The sequence below is a fragment of the Talaromyces amestolkiae genome (assembly GCF_001896365.1).
Source record: "Talaromyces amestolkiae strain CIB chromosome Unknown scaffold16.1, whole genome shotgun sequence".
NCBI classification, from domain to species: domain Eukaryota; kingdom Fungi; phylum Ascomycota; class Eurotiomycetes; order Eurotiales; family Trichocomaceae; genus Talaromyces; species Talaromyces amestolkiae.
The window spans coordinates 634,044-656,429 of NW_024468052.1; the positions used below are offsets into that span (position 1 = coordinate 634,044).

General features: G+C 47.7%; 6 protein-coding genes across 6 annotated transcripts; 3 read left to right on the plus strand and 3 right to left on the minus strand.

Moving 5' to 3' along the window:
• Positions 1–104: 104 nt before the first annotated feature.
• On the minus strand, positions 105–3,357 carry BHQ10_007757 (uncharacterized protein; the record flags this gene model as incomplete). Its single annotated transcript, XM_040880487.1, has 5 exons — positions 105–2,429; positions 2,476–2,617; positions 2,666–2,995; positions 3,045–3,232; positions 3,283–3,357. 5 exons carry the CDS (start codon positions 3,355–3,357, stop codon positions 105–107), a joined length of 3,060 nt encoding a protein of 1,019 aa, XP_040736260.1.
• A 569-nt stretch (positions 3,358–3,926) lies between these two features.
• On the plus strand, positions 3,927–6,382 carry BHQ10_007758 (uncharacterized protein; the record flags this gene model as incomplete). Its single annotated transcript, XM_040880488.1, has 10 exons — positions 3,927–4,134; positions 4,198–4,257; positions 4,317–4,482; positions 4,532–4,593; positions 4,648–4,869; positions 4,929–4,974; positions 5,025–5,859; positions 5,908–5,992; positions 6,041–6,085; positions 6,138–6,382. 10 exons carry the CDS (start codon positions 3,927–3,929, stop codon positions 6,380–6,382), a joined length of 1,974 nt encoding a protein of 657 aa, XP_040736261.1.
• A 590-nt stretch (positions 6,383–6,972) lies between these two features.
• Positions 6,973–10,883, plus strand: BHQ10_007759 (uncharacterized protein; the record flags this gene model as incomplete). The annotated part of the gene is made up of 9 exons (XM_040880489.1): positions 6,973–7,429; positions 7,480–7,653; positions 7,702–8,675; positions 8,724–8,840; positions 8,891–9,334; positions 9,382–9,502; positions 9,565–9,707; positions 9,759–9,866; positions 9,915–10,883. The coding sequence occupies 9 exons, from the start codon at positions 6,973–6,975 to the stop codon at positions 10,881–10,883; spliced, it is 3,507 nt and encodes a 1,168-aa protein (XP_040736262.1).
• Positions 10,884–12,141: 1,258 nt separating this feature from the next.
• Positions 12,142–14,523, plus strand: BHQ10_007760 (uncharacterized protein; the record flags this gene model as incomplete). Its single annotated transcript, XM_040880491.1, has 6 exons — positions 12,142–12,387; positions 12,450–12,514; positions 12,568–12,842; positions 12,893–13,481; positions 13,531–14,368; positions 14,419–14,523. The coding sequence occupies 6 exons, from the start codon at positions 12,142–12,144 to the stop codon at positions 14,521–14,523; spliced, it is 2,118 nt and encodes a 705-aa protein (XP_040736263.1).
• A 624-nt stretch (positions 14,524–15,147) lies between these two features.
• On the minus strand, positions 15,148–16,027 carry BHQ10_007761 (uncharacterized protein; the record flags this gene model as incomplete). The annotated part of the gene is made up of 3 exons (XM_040880492.1): positions 15,148–15,302; positions 15,360–15,517; positions 15,582–16,027. 3 exons carry the CDS (start codon positions 16,025–16,027, stop codon positions 15,148–15,150), a joined length of 759 nt encoding a protein of 252 aa, XP_040736264.1.
• Positions 16,028–18,017: 1,990 nt separating this feature from the next.
• Positions 18,018–22,366, minus strand: BHQ10_007762 (uncharacterized protein; the record flags this gene model as incomplete). The annotated part of the gene is made up of 3 exons (XM_040880493.1): positions 18,018–19,706; positions 19,753–22,137; positions 22,187–22,366. The coding sequence occupies 3 exons, from the start codon at positions 22,364–22,366 to the stop codon at positions 18,018–18,020; spliced, it is 4,254 nt and encodes a 1,417-aa protein (XP_040736265.1).
• Between the last annotated feature and the right edge of the window lie 20 nt (positions 22,367–22,386).

Sequence of the window (22,386 nt, forward strand, 5' to 3'; positions counted from 1 at the left end):
TTAAGATATAGATAGCTATATGAACATATGAAAACTTTGAAGCTTCATTTCTACCTCCCCTTTTCATAAAATCATAGCAATCGTAAGTCATACAGCCAACGTCATCAAGCTTGGTAGGCAAACCCTGCGCCCCGGCAATTGATCCAATATGTACGGACAATCTCTTGTGTTGCAGCCCCTCCTCTTGCTCCTAGTAGCATCGCCAGAAATCTCTCTTTTTCTTTCGAAAGTCCAGAAGGGGTCTGCTCGTTTGGACCAGCCAGTGAAGCCAACGACGCAGCAAGAAGGTTGCGTGCTTCGCCCTGGAATTTGAAAAGAATCTTCTTGAGCACTTCGCACAGATGGTTGATGTCTGATCTGGCGCAGGATCCGCTCACTTGTGTCATCAGCACGTGACAGAGGCTTGGGAGATATTCTTGAATCGCTCGAGATGCGTTCGTCATGCCATTCGTAGCATTTGGTAATGTGAGGACGCCGACCCAGAATTGAGAGGCTGACCGTAGCGGCAATGGTTCCCGGCCAGATAGCGCATTGCTGATGAAATTCAGGATTGTTTGCAGAACTGGAATTTCCATATTCATGTTAGGTGGTGGTGCAGCGAAGTGGAATGTAGAAGCAGCTGGGGCTGATGTCAATGAGAAGAGAATCTCATGATACTTTGGTAGTGACCGAGTCAGGAATGAGATTCCGCTATTTGAAACTTCAGGATCGTGACTTTGTGGATTCTGCATCATGAGTGAGAATGTCCAAGAGACATGAACGAATAATAGAGCGGCCTCCTCTTGCACTTTTCCTGGGTTGCTCTGATGCGAGGCAAGAAACGAGCTTGCCGTGCTCATCACCACGTCCGCCGCCCCAGCTGCGCCGAGTGGGACCGTTGTAAGAAGATGGACTGTAATTGCAGGTCTGAATACAAACGGCCCGATCTTCTCCGTGAAACCAGCTTTCAAGACTTCACAGATACCCTCAATGATCTCATGCTCCAAGGGGAAGCCGTTCAAGTATACCAAAAGGCACTGGCGCAATTGCTCTTGAAGAGGATGTGTGTCCCAAAATGAATTGTCATCCAATGGCGTTTCTTCGCTCTCAAGATCAATGACCTTGGAGTCATCGCTCCGAAGTCCTCGGCCTATTCCAGAGATGCACTTAAGGGCTAAATGACCACGAGTATGAGCAGACTCAATGTCTCCTCTCAACGCATCATCCCGTGCAGATGCTGTCTGGGAGAAGAATGGCCTGAGTAGTTCGTCTATGCAAGGAGCTTTTGCCTCTTCTGACGGGAGTACCTGAACAACTGCAGCTATTCCTTCAACGACACGCTCCAGGCTCTGCACGGTGACAGCTTGACTTTGTTGAAATTCGCTGCAAATCCTCAAGAAGACAGGAAGCTCAGCAACTAAAGCTTGGCAGCAAGATTTGCAAAGAGAACCGATAGAACGCGATGCATTGTTGGTACACGACCCAACATTCAATGAAGAAAACAAAAAGGTGAGGACTTTCGGCAAAAGGCTCGGGTTGCGCTCAAAGTAGCTTTGGTATTTACCAAGCATGTCAACCAGAGTTTGCCGAGTTTTGGTGGGTAGTTGATCGCTGTTAAAGCAGATCTCTGTAAATTTGTCTGATGTGAATATAGCATTCAGATGGTCAAGAGCAGCTTCCGAGCTGTCAACGGCTTCGGAAAGCTGAGACAAGCAAAAGCAAGCAGCCTCGAATTCGTTCCAATCTCCCACATCCAAAGCAGAAACAGCTTTCTGGCGGAACAGATCGAACAGCTCTAGACCCAACGTTGCATATGAGGTAAGCAGGAAATCTTCGGTGTCCCGCCTAAAGTTATAGAATTCGCTTCTTTCGTCAGCAACCCATTGGTCAAACTCTTCCTCTGCAGGCCATTTCAGTCGATTGTAAACATTGAGTACCGCCTTTGCAAGATGTTGGCGAGCCGCCTCAAGCCCTTCCTCTACGCCGTCGAGCAGTGTATCTGCTGTCTCAGTCCACCATTCTAAAAGACGAGGAGCTATGATATCATCAACTCCTGGATGACCAGGGCCTTGGAACAGCACATCGAAATATGTCAGAAGCACGGCATGGCTCGGCCCAAGACTGTTCGTAACGAGGTCGACCCTTCTGGATTGGGTATAAGCTTCGAGGAGGTCCCAGAATCCCATGGCATCGTCATCTTCATCTCCATCAATGAGTCTTTGTACTAGCTCCGCTCCTTGATTACCTTGAATGTAATTCAAGATAAATTGAAGGTGAGCCGGTTTCAGTAGACGATCTTCCATGTTGAGCATATCGGACAGAATTTCTGTTGCATGGTTACATAGAGTTGTAATGTCGACGCACAGAATTATTCGATCAACTGTGCTTTGTACGTTGTGTGACTCGGAACGGTCTCGAAGATAGATAGAAGTCCGCACGCTAATCCACGCCTATCCGACATAAGCCAAGAACAGCATAAAGACATATTTGACTTACACGACAAGCATCTAGTACTCCAAATCCAGTCATCTCAGTGACATCGCCCTCAGCTCTGTACTGATTCAGTAATACTCCAAGAACGTAGTTGCATAGACTAAAAGCATCTTCTATGCTTTCCGTAATAGGATGACCGCCGGTGCTAAACATATTTAGAATGTTTGTGGTCAAGCCGTGTGGTGTCACTCACCTCTTTCGAAGAAGCCCGCAACTTTTTACAGAGTCCTCGGCCAACGTTTGCGCGAAGGATAGCAGTCCTGAGATCTGTGTCTCGTTCAGGGCAGGTATAACCGTTCCCTCATAGTCAATTTCAGAGGACGACTCACGGCCATGTTGCCAGAAGAAGTTCGCAATATCCTGAATGGGATGAGTCCATGATTCGTCGGCAAAGAAGATAGCTATCAAGGCCGCTGAAAGTTTCCTAGTCACCAGTTGCTTTTCTTGCGATTCAATAAAAGTGACGTAGGAGCCAATCAGATATGTCTTGAGTTGCTGAATTGCGTCGGTAGAAAGGTCGGACCTTATAGGCATGTTAGCCGGAGACTACCTGGTTTTAGCTCTTAACGCACCAACTCTGATTTATCTTTACGATAAATGTCAAGGCTCCAAAGAACTTGGTGCTAGAATTAGGGTGGTCTAATAGATAACGAGCCACATCCCAGCCTTGGGGTGATTTTTGGATCTGTTGTAGTCTATCTTGTATTGATTTTATGTTGTTTTTAATAGTCCCCGTGGGGTGATTCAATTGATCAACCAACTAGTTGAATGTGAGACACATAGACGCAGGGACTTAGAGATGACACTTACTGTCTCCGCCTCTTCGAACAGTGCCTGAGGTTCTTGGGTTGGATTCAAGACGGTGGCGTGTCCTGCCACGTCCATGCTGAAGTTGATGTGGTTGAAGAAATGTCGAGGAGGGATGGCTGAAAGGGAAACCGCGTTTTGATAGCGCTAACGTAATCGGGTAAGGCGGGGTACTTTGCTAGCCTCCCACCACGCAGAGAATCATTACAATTTGATCTTTGAATTGAGAAGGATTCAGTGCTAGCAGCTACATTAGTAGTATATGGCGATGAGGCTACTTTGCCATGAAGCAACTCAGGCGGATGTCGACAGGATTCGGGTGCCGTAGCGACGCTGATGGGTATACTCCATGGTTCCTCATATAGAAGAATGTATAAATCTGCCAGGCTTCGCAATGAACTGTATACAAATCTCGATATGAATCATTTTACAGTATATGCAGTCGTGTACCTGGTGCCGTTATGATGTGTAGAGTAGTTAGAGTTATTGTCAACCCTAACCCTAACCGAGCGGCAAGACGCGGCGCTGCCACTTTCCTCCTGCTGCTCGGCCAGCACGAGACCAGCTACACAACCCCACCAGCTTGTCGCCCTTTCTGCTGCTCCCCCGCACGTTTATCTTCGAGGTTACTTTTACAAGTCACGCCCATGCTCTTCTTATGTCGGGCTTCTCCTCTCCTGCAGCGCACTGCTTTGTTGTCTCCTCTACGATTCTTTGCGCCCTCCAAATCTTCATTCAATAGGACATTCGCCAACACTGCTGTGCGCTTCTCGATCGAAATGGAGACAGTGGATACCTCAGAGCGCCTTGCGCAGCTTAGGGAGTTGATGAAACGGAATAACCTAGATGTGTACAGTGAGTCTATTTCTCTTCCCTGTCGTAGTCCTGAAAAATTGCTCACCCGTCGATTCAATTTAGTCGTTCCCTCCGAAGATAGCCATCAATCCGAATATATCGCCCATTGCGACGCGCGCCGAGGTACCTACAACTCGAATGATGTTTGGACGTATAGCTTACTGGCGACTTTTTTCATCTAGAATTCATTTCTGGCTTTACCGGGTCAGCAGGAACGGCCGTCATATCCTCCACCGCCGCCGCGCTTTCCACCGATGGACGTTATTTCAACCAAGCTGCCAAACAGCTCGATAGCAATTGGACTCTTTTAAAACGAGGATTGGAAGGTGTTCCGACATGGCAAGAATGGTATTTCGCGATCTACCTATATTACATAACAGGATCTCATGTCTTACAGGGCTACGGAGCAAGCCGAAGGAGGAAAGATAGTCGGAGTCGACCCGACTGTGATTACTGCTTGTACGATTGGCCTTGTATTAAACGCGAATCAGACACTGACTTACTGCTCTTCAGCAAGCGCAAGAAAACTATCAGAAACTCTGGAGAAGAGTGGCTCSAAGCTCCTTGGAATTGAACAGAACTTGGTGGACCAGATCTGGAGCGACAAACGTCCTGCTCGACCTAATGAAACGGTCAAGATTCATCCCGCCGAGTACGCCGGCAAGCCTTTCCAAGAGAAGATTGCAGACTTGCGAAAGGAGTTGAAGACGAAAAAGCGAGCTGGCTTCATCGTGTGTAGGTTATTCCTTGACTCGGTAGTCTATCTCAATGATATCATCCTGATCATGCTACAGCGGTACTTGACGAGATTGCGTGGCTGTTCAACCTTAGAGGAAACGAGTATGTCACCACCAAGACCGAACCTTTCACCAATAGCTAACGACGAGAAGCATCCCATACAATCCAGTCTTCTTCTCATATGCAGTGATCACCCCCGACACAGTAGACCTGTACATCAACGACGAGAAGCTATCGCCCGAAGTCAAAGCTCATCTTGGTTCAGACGTCGTCATCAAACCCTACGAGTCGATCTTCGCCGATGCAAAGGCACTCAGTGCGAAAGCCCCCTTGACTGAGAGCGGCAACCCCATGAAATTCCTTACCTCTAATAAAGCATCTTGGGCTTTGAGTCTTAGCTTCGGTGGCGAAAAGAAACTGGATGAGGCACGGAGCCCAATTTCCGATGCTAAGGCGATCAAGAATGAGGTTGAACTCAAGGGCATTAGGGATTGCCATGTTCGTGACGGCGCAGCATTGTCTGAATACTTTGCATGGTTGGAAAATGAGTTAATCAACAAGAAGTCCACACTCGACGAAGTGGATGGTGCAGATAAGCTTGAACAGATTCGCTCCAAGCACGACAGGTTTGTGGGCCTCTCGTTTGACACAATCTCCTCAACCGGACCAAACGCAGCTGTGATCCACTATAAGCCCGAAAAGGGGGTTTGCTCAGTGATCGATCCAAATGCTATCTATCTATGTGACTCTGGTGCTCAATACCTCGACGGCACAACCGATACTACCCGAACCTTCCACTTCGGTACGCCTACCGAGATGGAAAAGAAAGCATTCACTCTTGTTCTGAAGGGACTCATTGCACTTGATACTGCTGTATTCCCTAAGGGTACCAGTGGATTTGCCCTTGATGCACTCGCTCGTCAGCACCTGTGGCGACATGGTCTGGATTATCTGCATGGCACCGGTCACGGCGTGGGTGCCTACTTGGTAAGCCACATGTTGTTTTATTAGGCGAATAGCTACTAACATATATAGAACGTCCACGAGGGTCCTATTGGCGTTGGCACTCGCATCCAATATTCCGAGGTGTCTTTGTCACCAGGAAATGTGATTTCTGATGGTGAGCCTCTACTGGATGAATACCCTCGATACATACTAAGATCTCCAGAACCCGGATACTACGAAGACGGAAAGTTCGGAATTAGGATTGAGAGTAAGTTCTCCAAGCGTAGCGCGAGATGGCGATGCACGCTAACTGTGCGCAGACATCATCATGGCCCGTGAAGTCGAAACACCTTACAAGTTCGGAGACAAATCATGGCTCGGATTTGAGCATGTCACAATGACCCCCATTGGACAGAACCTTATTGAAACATCGCTGCTCTCGGAAGAGGAGAGACAGTGGGTGGATAGCTACCACGCCGAGGTGTATGAGAAGACTAGCGGATACTTCACGCAAGATGAGCTTACCTTGAACTGGCTGAAGAAAGAGACCCAGCTTTTGAGATGAATTATTCATCCTGTACAATCATGGAAAAGCATCAGCATTTGAATAGAGCGGGGCTTAGGATTTGTCTGTCGCATTTTCTTGCAATCTGTTAGGTTGAATGAAGGTGATCAGTAAATACATAACGGATAAGTAGTACATTTTGTGTCTATCTATAATTGTGAATGCCCAAAGATCAATTGATCAAGAGCAAACTCATACTGATCGTAGTAAATTGAAAGAGCCAATGGAGAGGTCTCGGGGAAGCCGCAAGCTCGTGTGGAGCTTCCCGGCGCCCGCAATGATCTGGCACTTGCATTTGTTTGACAACCCTGTCAAACTTCAAACTGCGCCAACCCATCCAATGCTTTGCAATTGTGACATACCGTGGACTCGGAATTTTTGACCATTATACCACCAGCGACAGCAAGGAATAATTAAGAGCTCACAATTTTGGGCGAGTTCGGCAGAATATGACCATTGCCAGGAGCAATCGGACCTAATTCGGCTCGTCGCAAAGATCGCACCACTTTAAACACATTTGGCCATTTAACCTCTACGCTCGAATGAGACACAGCATATAGTATCAAAATTACCTGGCCACAGATACTGGCATGAGTGGCCGAAGCCCCTACGCGAACGGATACGGATATCCCTCCGACTCGGGACGCTCAGAGAACGGCGGATATGGCAGTTCCAGCAGTCTCGGCGTAAACGGATACGGAGGTGCTAACGGAAGCGGAAGTCGAGAACGAGAGCCCCGTGACCGTGATCGTGAACGACGTCCTGGCGGATATGGCGGGTTTATGAGCGAGGAGCCGCAACGGCCGCCGACGTCGTCTTCGACTGTGTCGAGAGAAAGAGATAGAGATAGGGATTATGATCACGGGAGAGGAGAGCAGGATAGAAGGCCTTCGGCGACGTCGTCGTCATCAAGGTCACGGCCCAGGGACGGGAATACTGGTACGAGATGGAGACCGGGAAGAGATGAGGGTGATCATATGAGGCCGATGCCGACGAATCGTCCTGAGGCTGCGGCTGGCGGAGGACGAGGGCCTCAATCAATTGAAGGTAAATACAGTGCTCCAATGATCAGGGATATCTTTCTAATTTTTCTTCAGAGGTGCTACAAACGATCCAACGAAACTGGGACTTTATGGCTACGGATGACTGCATACCGGTACAAGTCGCATTACAATTGATGGACAATAGTACGCTGGGCAAGGCAGACCGCGAACCCGAGTTTTTACAGACTCAAAAACAGATACAAAAGACTTTGAGGAGTATTGTGAATGGTACGTTATGAATTCCTTTGTTGATTACGCAAATGCTCATATCAGCAGAGCATCACCAGGGATTCAACAGCTCCATCGGTACATACCATAAAATACAAGCCAGTATTCAAACTTCTCAGGGCCGGGTTCGCACGTTGAGGAGCTCACTTGAAGAAACAAAATCCGGACTTCTTACAACGAAACCAGAATTACAAGGTCTGGCGACTTCATCTCAAGACTACGATGATATATTACAGCTTTTCAACCAGATACACGAAGTGCAATTGTTGCCTGAGAAATTGGAGCAGAAGATATCCGACAAGCGGTTCTTGTCGGCTGTTGATATCCTCCAGGAGGGTCTTCGCTTGATACGTCGATCCGAATTTGAAGAGATTGGGGCTCTTTCAGATCTACGGTCCTACTTCACGAACCAGGAGACTTCTCTGACCGAGATTTTGATTGAAGAGTTACATGACCATCTATATCTGAAGTCTCCATACTGTCAGGATCGTTGGAAATCGTCAGCCACTGATGAAAAAGCGACTCAAGGATCTGCAAACGGCGCAACATGGGAGAGACCTGTGTATAGCTTCCTTGCCAAGTTAGATCCGTCGACACCTATGCTAGAGGACTCCTCTCGTAATCCGGAAGCGGATACGTTTCACTATATTAGCCTCATCATCGAAGCTCTGAACCGCATGGGTAACCTAGATGTCGCTGTGGACAGAATCGAGCAGAGGCTTCCGGTAGAGCTCTTTGCTGTTGTGGATAAGACGAGTGCGGAGGTGGACGCTCATCATCCAAATCTCGCGCGAACTCTTTTGTCCCAGGATAATAAAAGCGGACTTCCTACGGAAATCAACGAGCAGCGTGGTCCTGTGTTGACTGAATTCCTTTGGAATCTATATGCGAAATTTGAGGCTATTGCTGAAGGCCACCGCGTCCTTCATGATGTTATTGTGGGTATCATTGACCGGGAAAGATTGGGTAAAAGCACATTGGCCAATGGATTCAAGGAGCTATGGAAATTATATCAAAGTGAAGTATGTTCAAACGTGATGAAGTGTTGCTACAGTACTGACCGTTGAAAGATACGATCTCTTCTTCACGACTACCTCGCCACAGATGGCGATGATTCTTATCGGACCGTCCCACGACAGGCTGAAGCGAGACGGAATTTCTCTCTCAACCAAAGGGATAGGAACAAGGTAGGCTGATCATTGTTGAATTATACACAGAATACAAGCTGACAGAATAGAAAATGTTCAAAATGTCGGACATTGATCAAAAGTCAAGCGACATGAAGACGGAACGAGATGAATTAGATGAAATCCTGCGACATTCTGTACCTGGTTTGGTCACCAAAACAACCGAGCGAACCAACGGCGATGGCACCTCAAAGTCGAAACAAGGAAACTCGGGCACCGGCCATAAGCTTCTTATCCAGCCAAGTGTCTTCAACATGGGACTGTTGCTTCCTCCTTCGCTTTCGTTTATCCAGAAGCTCAAAGATATCGTACCCGCAGACTCGGATATTGTCATGAGCACCCTGACTTCATTCTTGGATGACTTTTTGATCAACGTCTTTCAGCCTCAACTGGACGAGGCTGTGACAGATCTTTGCGCTTTGTCTTTTATCGCTTCGGATGCATTTTCTGAAGATCCCAACTGGGTTACTGTGTCTCCGAAGCCAATTTTCAAGGTAAACCTATTGTTTCGTGATATGTTGTTGCTCTAACAAGAACATAGGGAACCATCAATTTCATGTCTTTGGTCAAAGCGTTTAGTAAAATGCTTGACAGTATTCCTCATGATCAGATATTCACTCAAATGGTGCTCAGTCAGATTGTGACATATTACGACAAGTGTTGTGGCTGGTACAAGGGKATGTTATATCAGCCTGCCAGATCGGATGTATACTAACGGTTGTAGCAATGGTTACGCGCATATCGTCTCCTATCAATGGAGGTACGCGACTAAAAACGCCTGCTCTGTTTGCTGATGCAGGTGAAATCCATGAGACGGTCAAGAAACTCCTTGTCGGGAACGGTGACAGGAAGTTGCTTATTGATAAGGTAGATCCAAGAATACAATTGAAAATCAGCTGTGCTAACAGTGAATATTAGGAAACCGAGGCACTTCTACGAGAGACAAGTGCAACTCCTCTGGATGAGTTTGATCTCATCTCTGATCCCAAGAATGTGGTAACATTGTCGCTATTGCATAACAGTTTGGTGAGTAGAGTATGCATACATCTGTATGGAGAATGCTAACGTATATAGCAATGGCTTGTGGGTCAACTATCAAAACTCAGATACATCACCAGCAATTCGGTCGACTCGAGTCGGAGCGAGTCAAAGCGGATGACGCATGCTCGCCGATGGACACTGATCAGCAAGATCAAACCGAGACGGGATAGCATCAGCCAACCAGTGTATCTACCGATGAATAATGAAACAGTGATCATCTTCGACAATACGCTACAATCCCTGCGCAATCTCGCGAACAATGCACTCCTGACCATGCAGATCGACATTCGGTGCAGAGTGATCTACGTTTTGACTAAGGCCATGGCCGGCCCGCAAGGCCCACAACCACAGACGGTAGACACGCCATCAACACCAGCGCCTAGCGCGAACACGAACTGGCATCTACTTCTGCCTACGTCGCCTACAGCAGCGTCTCCACCGGTGTTGGAGTTGAATAACGAACTTATTGCGATAGACACCAATTTATCTTCATACTTGGCCCCAAGCGAACGGCAGTTTATTACATCGGGACTGGCACGGTTCATTGACCAAACATTCATCTTCTGTACCCAGTACATTGGAGTTCTCAACCACAACGGTGCCTTGCGACTACAACTTGACGTCCTCGTGCTACAACAGAACCTGAAAAACATTATCATCGAAAGCGAGACACCGGCCGAAAAAGAGACTGAGCCGACTGAAAACGTCGCTCTCCCCCGTAGCGCAAAATTCCTAGATTGGTTCCTTGAAGGAGCGCAAAAGGCTCTGGATCACGCGAAGGAAGAGAAAGAATTGTTTGCATCGCAAGGTGACAAGGCCCTTGCAGCTGGTAACGGCGAGCCATTCACATATGATGAGTTGCGGGTGTTAATTGAGTTGTGCTTTTCGGAGATTATGCGCGGACCACGTGGGGAGCAGAACCGCGAGGATTTTATGGCTGCAAAGAGGAGTAATGGGGATGCGATGCTGAGGTTGAGTGAGGTGATGTGGGATAGTAAATAGGTCCTATGTATATATGTTGATACTCATAAAGGAATAGCAGTCAATTATTGTCTACCTGGTAGTTACCCAGTAAGCTCATGAAGCTTTTCCAAGTGCTTCTTTGGTGGCTTGGCTTGATGAGGATCTCCTTAGCCTGAGCTTGTATGTCTGTCTCCACGTGGGTCTAGACCCGTGGCAGTGCTTTACAAATTTTCAACTAAATACGGAGTACAATACACACTCAATACGAACCAAATACAATAGTCTCAGCCATCCCATAGAACCATGTAACGGTAGCTATCCAACAAACAACGTTTTGACTCAAAGTGGCACGTGAGTTGGCGTTCAGGCCGGAATTCAGAGCCAATCGTTCTGGCAACGTTTGGATTATGCTTGAAATGGCGGACGCCACTCATTTAGAGCATACTATGATGTATGTTGCAGAACGATCGTGTATGGTCACGGGATGCAGGCACTCATTATCATCACTATCACCATCGCCGAGTTTGCATGGGATTGATCAATCATACGGGAACTTTCCATTGTAAAAAACGTAGTTGTGGTTTCTCAGCAAACATAGAAAAAAATATGGTATTCCCGTAACAGCCAAACCAGTGCATATCTGCTTCCGGAATAGCCGTAATCTATTATGTATCCAATTGGACAGAAGAGCCGCCATGCTAATAATAGCGGGCAAATAAAGGGGTGCAAGGCTTACGACACCGTCTTCGGCTGTAAAGTATCAATATTAGATTATATTGACACGTATTTCAGTTACTCCGTTCTCCTCTTGTTGGTGCTGTCAAATCAATAACCGGAGTACGGCACTCTTCTAGACTCGTCGGAAAATATGTTCTATTGAATTGTGCCGTAAGTTTCACAGCCTAAAGTAATTAAGTACGTAGTAGATTGTCAGTGGTCATACTATGAGTAAATGAATCATGCGTTTAGACCGAGGAATCACGGCCAGATCGTGCATATATACATACACCAGGCTTATAGCACTTAGCCAGTATTTGTCTTCCCCTTAATGACTTTTCACCTTCAAGTACTAGGAAATCTCATCCATTCATTTCATTCGATTCAAATTCATAAGTTCATTCTTCAATATCAACTCCGCACTGGATCCGGTGCCTGTCGCTGCATCCGTCGCCAACCAATCACCGGCCGTTCTCAGGCAGCGCTTTGCCCCCTCCCGCCGGGCCCATCTGCTAACCTCCCTTTCCTAAACGCTGTCTCACTCTATTTTCTCCTTTCTCTCTGTCTTCTCATCCACGGCATGCCCTTTTTCGCTCGTATAGGTGTCGTATTCAATGCATCTGTCGGCGGTCTCTTCATCATGATGCCAGCTCGAACGGGTCTCCGATCCATCCTCTCGCTATCCGTGTTTTTCGTGTTATTTGTCTTCGCCTTTGGCGCATTCGAGTTTCTGGACGGTCCGCCCGACGGTCGCGTTGCCTGGGAATTTCAGAGATTAAACGATGAGGATTTGAGAGAGCAGGAAGCAAATCAGCGTCCTTTTGCTGTATGTTTTTACTTTGTGATATGACTTCCGGAAATGCGTTGCGCTAACTTACCCTCGTTCAGGAGGTAAAACTCAACTACAAGTCGCCTCAACAAAGATATCTCGAGGAGGCCAAAACAGTGACTACGTCAGTCGAAATCCATGCAAATTAGAAAGGCAACAAACTAACACCCCCCGCAGTAGCCAATTCAAAAACTTCAAGTCAACCTTCAACAACATCAAGGCCCCGCGCCCACCCTACAACAACTCCCGTATCATTGACGATCCCCGTGCCTCTGTCCAGTCCGCCGACATCGCAAAATCGGCCAAAATTTACCGCCCTTACCCTAACTACAACAGTGAAGAATGGAAGCGCACGCATCGAGGCGCCTTTGTTCCCTGTGTCGGTCCTCGTGGTAAAACTCTTGACGACAGCTGGGACGACAGCGTCAGCGTTTACGTCGGCGTTCCAGAAAGTATGTTTCCTGATACCTTGATAATATTATTGCAAGGCTGATTGGTATAGATTTCCCCGAGCCCAGTTTTGGTTCTCATGACGTGATCGGTGTCGACGGACAACTCTCGTACGATCGATACACCAGATACGCCGCCTACGGATACGGAGAAGATGACACCTCATCCGATTGGATTCGCCCCTCTAAAGTCGATTGGGAGACAGTGAATTGGGGGAAATTACAACAGGAATGTGTGCAAATTAACGCCGGTCGGTACAACACCACTGCAGCAAGCGACAATAGTGGGTTGTCTTCTTGGTTTGGCCGTCGATCACGCCCAGCAAATCTCATCAACCCTGAAGCACCTCCTGAAAAGCGCACCGCTATCCTCATCCGTAGTTATACCGACAAGCAATACTCCGAAAATGACAAGCAGGTTATTCGCTCGATGGTCCAGGAGTTGTCTCTCCAGTCCGGCGGAGAGTACGAGGTTTTCTTGCTGGTTCATGTCAAGGATGACAGCATCCCTATCGACCAGGAAGACGCCTATGAGCAAGTCCTTCGTGACAATATTCCTCCTGAATTCTGGAACATGACTATTCTCTGGAACGTTGCTATGGTGTCTAAGCGATACAATAAGCTCGACCCTGCAGTTTTGAAGTGAGTGATTTTCTCAACATACGACATTATTCAAAAGCTGACGAATTAGTGTCCACCAATCGCAATGGCTCCCTATTCAACATTTTGTTTTGGAGTACCCCGAGTTCGACTTTGTATGGAACTGGGAAATCGATACCCGCTATACTGGTCACATGTACGAGTTTACGGAAGCAATTGCATCCTTCGGCCGCAAGCAACCCCGCCGTGGTCTTTGGGAACGTAGCGAGCGGTTCTATATTCCCGCCATCCATGGCAAATACGACACCGAGTTCCGAGAGTTCGTGGCCGAAAAGGGTGGATCGGGTGTTTGGGGTCGTCTCGGCTATGAAATGCAGGCAGATAAGCTACCAACGCCCAAAGGGCCACCACCACCAGTTCTTCTGCCCGAAAACGACGACTACCAATGGGGTGTAGGCGAGGATGCCGACTTTACTGGATTCTTGCCTATTTTCAATCCCTACCGCACCAACTGGGTGTTGAGAGACGACGTGTTTGGTTATCTCGGTACGGAAACACCACGAAGAGCCACCATTATCACCCATTCTCGAGTCTCCAGAAGACTGGTTCTAGCCATGGACGACGAGAACCTGAATGGTCGCCACGTTGGATCCGAGATGAACCCTCAAACCGTGGCTTTGCTTCATGGCTACAAGGCCGCATATGCACCACACCCAATCTGGTCCGACAAGCCACTTGCACCTAAACGTATGGATCGATGGTTCAACTCTGGTGTCAACGGTCGATCAGGCAGCTCTTTGGACAGCCCCTTCTCATGGGGTCGTGAGCAACGGTTCCGGGATTTGTCCTGGTACTACCGCTGCAATGTTCCTGGTCGACTGTACTGGAACTTGCTAGGATGGGAGAAGGACTCGACCGGAGGGCCAAGCGTGAGTAACCTTTCTACTTTATGACTCAGCGTAATGCTAATTGATAATAGTACGAGAAGAAATACGGCCGTGTAGTGCTGCCGTCCATGTTCTTCCATCCCATCAAGGATGTAAGCCCTGATTCCGATAGCATGAACTATGACCTTCCCGTTTAACGAATTACGTGGTTCCGTATAATCTTCTTCCCCTTTCTCACTCCTCATTGTCACCTCATCAGACTTTCCGCATCTATCGAAAGCATCACTACCCACCGCATTTAGCATTATACATATATTTGTCGAGCGGCTATCATTCACATACTTGCCTTTGTCTTTTCTTTTTTCTATCGCTTTTGATGTGACTTTACTTGAAATCTGGGTTTGGTGTTCTGATGTGTTTGTCATTGTTGCTCCCTCTTATGGATGGAGTCGCCTAATCAGGTGTTTGTTGTTTGCTGCTTCAAAAGGTGTTGCCCAGGATATCATGTATCATACCACTTTGTTCTTCTTGTGACATAGATTATAGACATTTCTGCAGCCTGTTTGCTAAATATGGTAATCAAGATGTACTGCCTAGTATTGAGTATGTAAGGCACGCATTCATTAACCCGGCATGCATTCATGGATGAAGTATAAGCATCAAGCGTCATTTTATTCATCACTCATCAACCTAACATCAACTCAAGACTCTCAAGCCTTGAATGTCTCTGTGAAATATTTACATGAAGAAAAGAGCCCGACACGCCAACTGGCTCTCAACAGACAACAGACAACAGACAGCATAGGTTACCAGCTACTTAATCAAGCAGTAGCCCAAGCAGCAGCAGCAGCCACATTCTCCGCATACGTCAAATGCGGCACAAGAATCAAGTCTCCGTTGAGGCAGATATCGTCACCGCTATGGCAGACGGTGTACACATTCGCCGCGTTGACGTTGGGGATTGCTTGGCCGTCATCTGTTCCTAATGTCAGACATGGTATCGCCTTCCCAAGGGTCTATAGAATGGGCTTACCTGGATCACCGAAGAGCAAGACCTTGTCAATCCAAGCAGCTGTCTTGGCGTCTAATTTTGAGATGGCGTTGTGCGTCACCTGGCAGCCCTGCGAGTATCCGGCGGCAATGAGTTTTGTGTTTGGGCAGGAGGAGTATGCCTTTGAGATAAGGGAGGCCCTGAAGTCAAGTCACAAGGATCAGTTCTCTGGTCATCAGGTAATACAACAGGAAAAAGACGTACATGTTCGAGCTACCACTCGGATCGCCACCCTCAAGATACCCATCTACCGAAGCCGAATAGTCATTAACCCCCTGAATCGTCAACCCACTCGTTCCCACGATAGCCTGCAACGCCCACACCAGCGGTGGTCCAACGAGCACACCCATATTCCCCGGCTCAGAGGTTCCGCGCGCCCAAATCAGAGTATATTCAGCACATGATCCTCCGGAGGTCAACTGATTCTCCGTGGTGTTTGCGCCGATAAGGGCGGCGAGCACGCTGTCCAAGTCGGTGATTATGGTTGTTGCGTCGTTGATGGTGGTGTTGATGTCTGGTAGGTACTCCAGAAGATCGGAGAGGAATTCGTTGAGGACGGTGTTGCGTTGTTCAAGGGGTAAAGGGGTAGCCTGGGTGAGGGCTAGGGAGGAGGACAGGGAGAGGAGGGTGAGGACTGTTGATTGACGCATTGTGTCTGTTTGTATCTGTTTGCCGGGTGGTTGGTACTGCTGCTGCTGCTGGTTGACCGTGCCTGTTCGTCTCGATCTCCATGGATTGATGGGATGAGGGGAGGTCTTTATATAGCTACATTTTTCGAAGTTGCTGACAGAAACAACAAAGCAAAAAATATTGACTCAGACCCACGGCCAGGAACAATGGGATACCACCCAAACGGCGATTTTTACTGCTCATTCGTGACTAGTCGGCATTTGTGATTGAGCCACTGGCACTAGTCACCAGGTACGGACCAATCCATCCGACTGATTGGTGTAGAGTCAGAATGTTCTCAGGGTAGACAGGGAAAAGCAAGGTGCGGGGAAACGAGAAAACAGTCCCCCATACATGGGCTATCCCCACGGTGGATCTCATGAATGGATGGATCGACCACGTACTCCGTGTCATGCGCGCGATTAGCTTTGGGGTGGCAGACGGGATACTTTCCTGTTTGGGAAATTTGGAGTTTTTATGCACTTCCGTCTGTTTTTTCAATCGAGAAGGAGTCTCGAAAAAGCTGGATACAACTGCATGACGAGTATGAGCATGAGAATTCATGTGACAGGCATACAGACACAAAGCTGGACACTTTACAACAATCAAGTTCTAAAGAGAATGGCTGCCTACGCCTTGTTTTGATCAAACTTGCAAGTGCCGGCCAATGTAACCTTAACCGAATATGATGAACACGGTACTTGAGCGCTCATGACCATGATCCATAAGTAATTAAGTATGGCTGGATGTATCGGAGTTTTGTCATACATTCACCGCTTGGTCTGATCCACTCATTGTCTATCCACTCGTCATGGGTGGTGATGTTTGGTCCTCCGGCCAGGGGCAGCACCCTCAGATCGTTAACAGACTACATCTTATACCAGGACACAGGGCCTCGTGGGAAAGTTCCTGGATCTGGCGATCCAATCATAGCACGCGGAATAAGATGACTTGAGTAACCACAGCTTGGTGTACCTATGTTAGTCCCGAACGGAGTGGATAATTATTCCGCCAAAGGATTCAGACAGGATGTTCAGCAACGCCCCCGATACTCTAACCCCGCAAAGCATGGAATTATCGAAATCAATGTCTCCATCACAATCTCTGATGCATGTGAAGATGCAGAAGAATCCGGAGTATCCGTGAAGAATGAATGGGTCAAATGCCCCAGCTTTTAATATACATTCCCCAGTCTTCATGCATCAAAATACCGGCATTTATTCTTCAGCAATAGAGTCCTCATTCCTACCGGACGCTATTGAATTGTATTACGAATAAGCTGACTCTTCCCATGTCGCGGTTTCCGATTATTTCCCGTCCGCTTAAAATCTCGAGCCCTACATACATCAATACATGTACCGAGCAGTAGAGTTCTCCCTGCAGAACCCCAAGCAATCGATGTAACATCTCTACGTCAATTCAAGGTCACGAGCTAGGAACAACACGAAAACATCGAACACGAACCTGCATGAATCTGAATCGAGACTTGCATACTCCGTGCGTACATAATGTATAAAAGGGGCCCCTTTCTAACATATGCTTTTCTACCTGTTTTGGAGCTTTGCACATGCCAATCCGTGACTTTTTGGGGTGGTTCCGAGGCTTTTTTCTGTTTCTCGTAGCCTCGATTTACGGACGTGCTTGCTAATGGACTCGAATACCCCGCAGATTTGAGGTGCGATTGTCTTGGAACTGACTGGGGTTTTGCGCATTGCGGGGGGGTTGTTTGTTTCGTGTAGTTGTAGTGTTAAATGTTTTGATGAGGTAGGATGATGTATTTGTATGGAGCGAGTTCATGCACATACAATTTACTACAATTCGACCTCAGGGGCGAGAATATTATCGATTATGTAGAAAAAGTTTGATGGAATGATTATCATTAAAATTAAATGCAATAATGCGATGCGATGTGAGGAGGCAAATGTCTAATTATATGTACAAAAATTTTTTTTCCATCTCCATTCATCATATTCAATCCTCCTCCATACCAGCCGCCACAATAATCTCCCTCGTAATCGAACTCTGCTCACACATACTCCTAAATATACCACCGGCATCGAACAACTCCAACGGCGACGCAACCTCCGCAACTCTGCCCCTATCCATGACACAGATCCTGTCATATCCGATAATCGTCTTGAGTCGATGCGCAATACACAATAACGTGCGACCCTTGAAACCCTCCGACATGGCCTTTTGGATCTTGAGATCGGTCTCAAAGTCGATTGAGCTGGTGGCTTCGTCGCAGATTGTGATTTTGCTGTTGCGGACGAGAGCGCGCGCGAGAGCGAGGAGTTGGCGTTGGCCGAGCGAGAAGTTTGTGCCGCCTTCTTCGACGATGGAGTCTAGTGTTATTTGGGATGGCTGAGTGGTGGTGTTGTTGTTGTTGTTGTTGTTGTTGTTGTTGTTGTTGTTGTTGTTGTTGTCGATGTTTTCGACGGATGTTTTTTCGTTGGTGGCTGTTGTTTCGGTGTTGTCTTCGACGAGATGGGCTTGTCGGATAGCGGCCCAGAGTTGTTCGTCGGTGCGGGTGTTGAAAGGATCCAAATTGGATCGAATCGTACCCGCGAACAGCGTCGGGTCTTGAGGAATAATGGACATGCGAGAACGCAAGTCGTTCAATCCGATCGTACTAATATCAATACCGTCCATGATGATTTTGCCTTGAGCCAACTCGACCATACGGAACAATGCCATGATGATAGTCGACTTTCCAGCACCGGTACGCCCGACAATACCAACTCGCTCACCAGGCTGAATATGCAAATTAAATTGTTCCAATGCATACGGCAAACCGGGGCGGTATCTGAGATGCGCATCCGAAAAGACAACCTCTCCTCTACTGGGCCATTCCTCAGGAACAGGAATGGTGTGGGCAGGGGCTTCCTGCTCGATTTCTCTTCCGTAGTAATCAATCCTTTCGACCGAGTTCATGTTATTGTCCACATCCGCTGCTTGTCGTACGGTGAATTGAAGCAACTGGACACTGGACAGCAGATACGACAATACCAAACCACTGATACTAGGCGACACGTTGAATCGAGAGGTAACGACCAGAATCTCAGTCACAAACACCAATATCACACCGAGCACATCAAGTCGCACAGCGAGCCAACGCTGATTAGCAAAAGTCAAAAAGTAGGCGCTGTCGACTTGGTCGATATCTTCATTGATGGACTTGACAAACGATTCCGAACGACCATATGCCCGAATCGTCGCTATGCCGTAGACAGATTCATTGAATCGCGAGAACAGACGTCCACGTAATCTCGACTCGTGTTTTGAGATCTCTCGCGCAGATCTGTTGTAGAACAAGGCGAGCGTGATATAAATCACGAGCAGGGGTCCAAGAGCAGCTGCAAAGTAATAGTAGTAAGCGATAATGAGGATAAAAACCGCAACGATCTGCGCCAATGTCATGGTGGCAAGACGCATTGAGTCGGTCATGTTGTTATCCAACGTGTCTACATCTTTGGAGAATCGGTTCATGATCCGGCCAAGGGGAGTAGTGTCAAAGAATGAGACGGGTGCGCGTAAAACTCGGCGAATGGCATATTTCAGCAGCAGTCTGCTAGATCTGGTTCCTGAGACTGAGAGCGCGGTTGAGTAGATGAACAACAAAATTGCTTGACCGACACCTAGTCCGACATATACGCCAATCTAGAAGACTTAGTAAGTGAGCACAACTCGAGGATAAGGTACTTACGTATGTTCCGGTACTGTAACCAAATTTATCGGACGTCCACCAAGCCAGCCACAAATTGGTGACTACAGAACCACCCGTGGACAATATCAACAGCAACAGAATGATTGGAATGAGGAAAACCGAGCCTGCAACTGCATAATATCTAAAATAGATATTGCTAGACACTCCCGTGGCCGAGTCGCCCTCCTCTTGTATTAAATCATCCTTTGGATGCTTGGCAATTGACGCGATCTTTTGAACGGTAGCTTCAGTCGCAGCCGGACTCTGTTCTAGGTCCTCCTCCTTGTGGTCTTGGTCAACCGTTGTCATCATCTCTTTGAATCTCTCGTTGTTGGCGACCAGGTTGTCAAAGGTGTCGTTGGCGACTATCGTTCCATTGTCCATCATAATGATCCTATCGCAATGGTGCAGAACGTGCAGCTGATGTGTGGCGAGGATGCGGCATTTGTCCTGGAGAACTCCACAAAGAGCATTTTCCATGATGTGACGACCTACATGAGCATCAACAGCCGAGAGAGGATCGTCAAGCAAGAGAATATCAGTATCTGCATAAATCGCTCGAGCCAAGCTGATACGGGCCTTTTGTCCACCAGACAAGTTGATGCCGCGTTCACCAATCTGTGTATAGCGACCGTTGGGAAGAACCAGCAGATCATGGCGAAGAGAGCAAGCTTCGATGACTCTTTTGAATTTTTCTTCGTCAAGCTCTTGACCAAAAGTAATATTGGCTTCGACCGTGGCGTTCTGGATCCAAGCATTCTGAGGGCAGTACGATATTGATCCTCCAACAACGGCGTTTCCATTGATTTTGCGCATTTCGCCAGCAAGCGATGCAAGGAAAGATGTTTTGCCGGATCCTACACCTCCAACAACACCGAGGAACTCGCCCTTTGCGATATCGATGTTGAGGCCGTGGATTTTGAACGGTTCTTTGCTCGACTCGGTTGTACCTTCAAGAACCTTTTCATCCCCGTCGGTCGAAGATGTTTCACTGGATTTTCCGGTCTTTTCGGACACATTTTCTGTCTTTTTGGCGCTTTTCTTGGCTTTTTTGTCCTTTTTCCCTCGCCCCTTTCCTTTCTGTGGCCCTCCGTGATCTTGGCCATCAACAGCCTTTTCCCATGTAAACGCGGCGTCTACCATAGAGACCGCGTTTTCGCTGTCGATTGCCTGTGGCTGTTGATCAAACAGTGTATCCTCTGCCAACAAGAAATCCTCGATTCTGGTCACGGCTGAAGATGCATCCGTAACCAAGGCGATAACCATAGGCAACATCATGGCCGGGAGCCGAAGACCGTTGAAAAGTGACAGGGACGAGAAAATCGACGAGGGCGCCAACTCATGGTTTGTCAGAGAAAACGTAATAAAAGCCAACATTGACGCAAACATCGGAACAGAAGTTCCAATGGCAGTCAAGAGGTTTCTGATCATGAACATGAGCTGCACGCCGTGAATCTCTTTGCGCCGAATGGCCGAAATACGATCTAGAAAATCCGTCTCCCATGCATAGTATTTTACGAATCGGATAGCTTGCAGGACTTCTTGGGTAAGGCTGACTCTCTCGTCGGTGAATTTGTTGGTTCTTGCGCGAAGTCCAAAGATGCGCTTAACGGCCCACATCAAGAATGGAGTGGATAGCAGAAAAATTGCAATACCGGGCAGAGCGCTGTATGTCAAATTGACCAGCAAAAGAGCAATGGTGATGAGAACGGTTAGGGGAATGGTCCAGATGAAATGAAACCAACCAGCAGCCTTGTCAATACGGTTCGTATCGGTTGACATAAGATTGATAATTCGACCGTTGCTCCATCCCTGCACACTCAAATTAGCTTCTTCCAGCTGTTCCGCATACCACGCTTTCTCTGCGTCACTTCCCGGGGTGATATCTGCCGGAGGCGTCTTGGGCGGTTTCCAGCCAGCCTTGGCTCGGCCAGAGATAGTCATTGCCTTGCTGAAAATGAGCGAAATAAGAGCTGCGCGGACTTGTCCTCCAACCACCATTCCTCTATACATGAACTGATTGTTACCGATACTCGCCAGAATCTGCATAGCCGATAGACCAAAGACCCATCCAAGGCCCTTTCCAATCGAGGGGCCTGCCTGATGAGTATACTGCGCCAGGTATGCATCCGTCGCGAAAGCGATTAGATATTTCAACAAATACGGTAATATGATTTGCGCCACACTTCCGAGCACACAGCAGAAGCCACCGAGAAGGATTTCGAATTTGTATGTTTCATAGATTGCACCGACGAGCGCGTGCTTAGAACCGGCTTTTACGCGCTTCTCAAAATTGCCATGCAATGCTGCGGCCATTACATTGATTGAGCGGCTGGGATTCACGCGAGGGATATCATTTTCTTCGAGGGGTCTTTGATAACCGACCTATACACAATTAGTCGAAGCATAAACTAGGTAGGTAGAGCAAACATACAAACATAATATGATTGATCCATTGCCAGGTAATCAAGCTCGCAATATTGGCTTTGTGTTCGGGCGATTCTATCCTCTCGTCGGGAATGGGAGGTGATCGTCTCCTCCTGAGAGGATCTAGACGCGAAAGCCATGATCTTTTGGTAGAGGGGACATTGCCCTCTTCCTTGGCTTCAGACATGCGTGTTTCTTCGTGTGTGT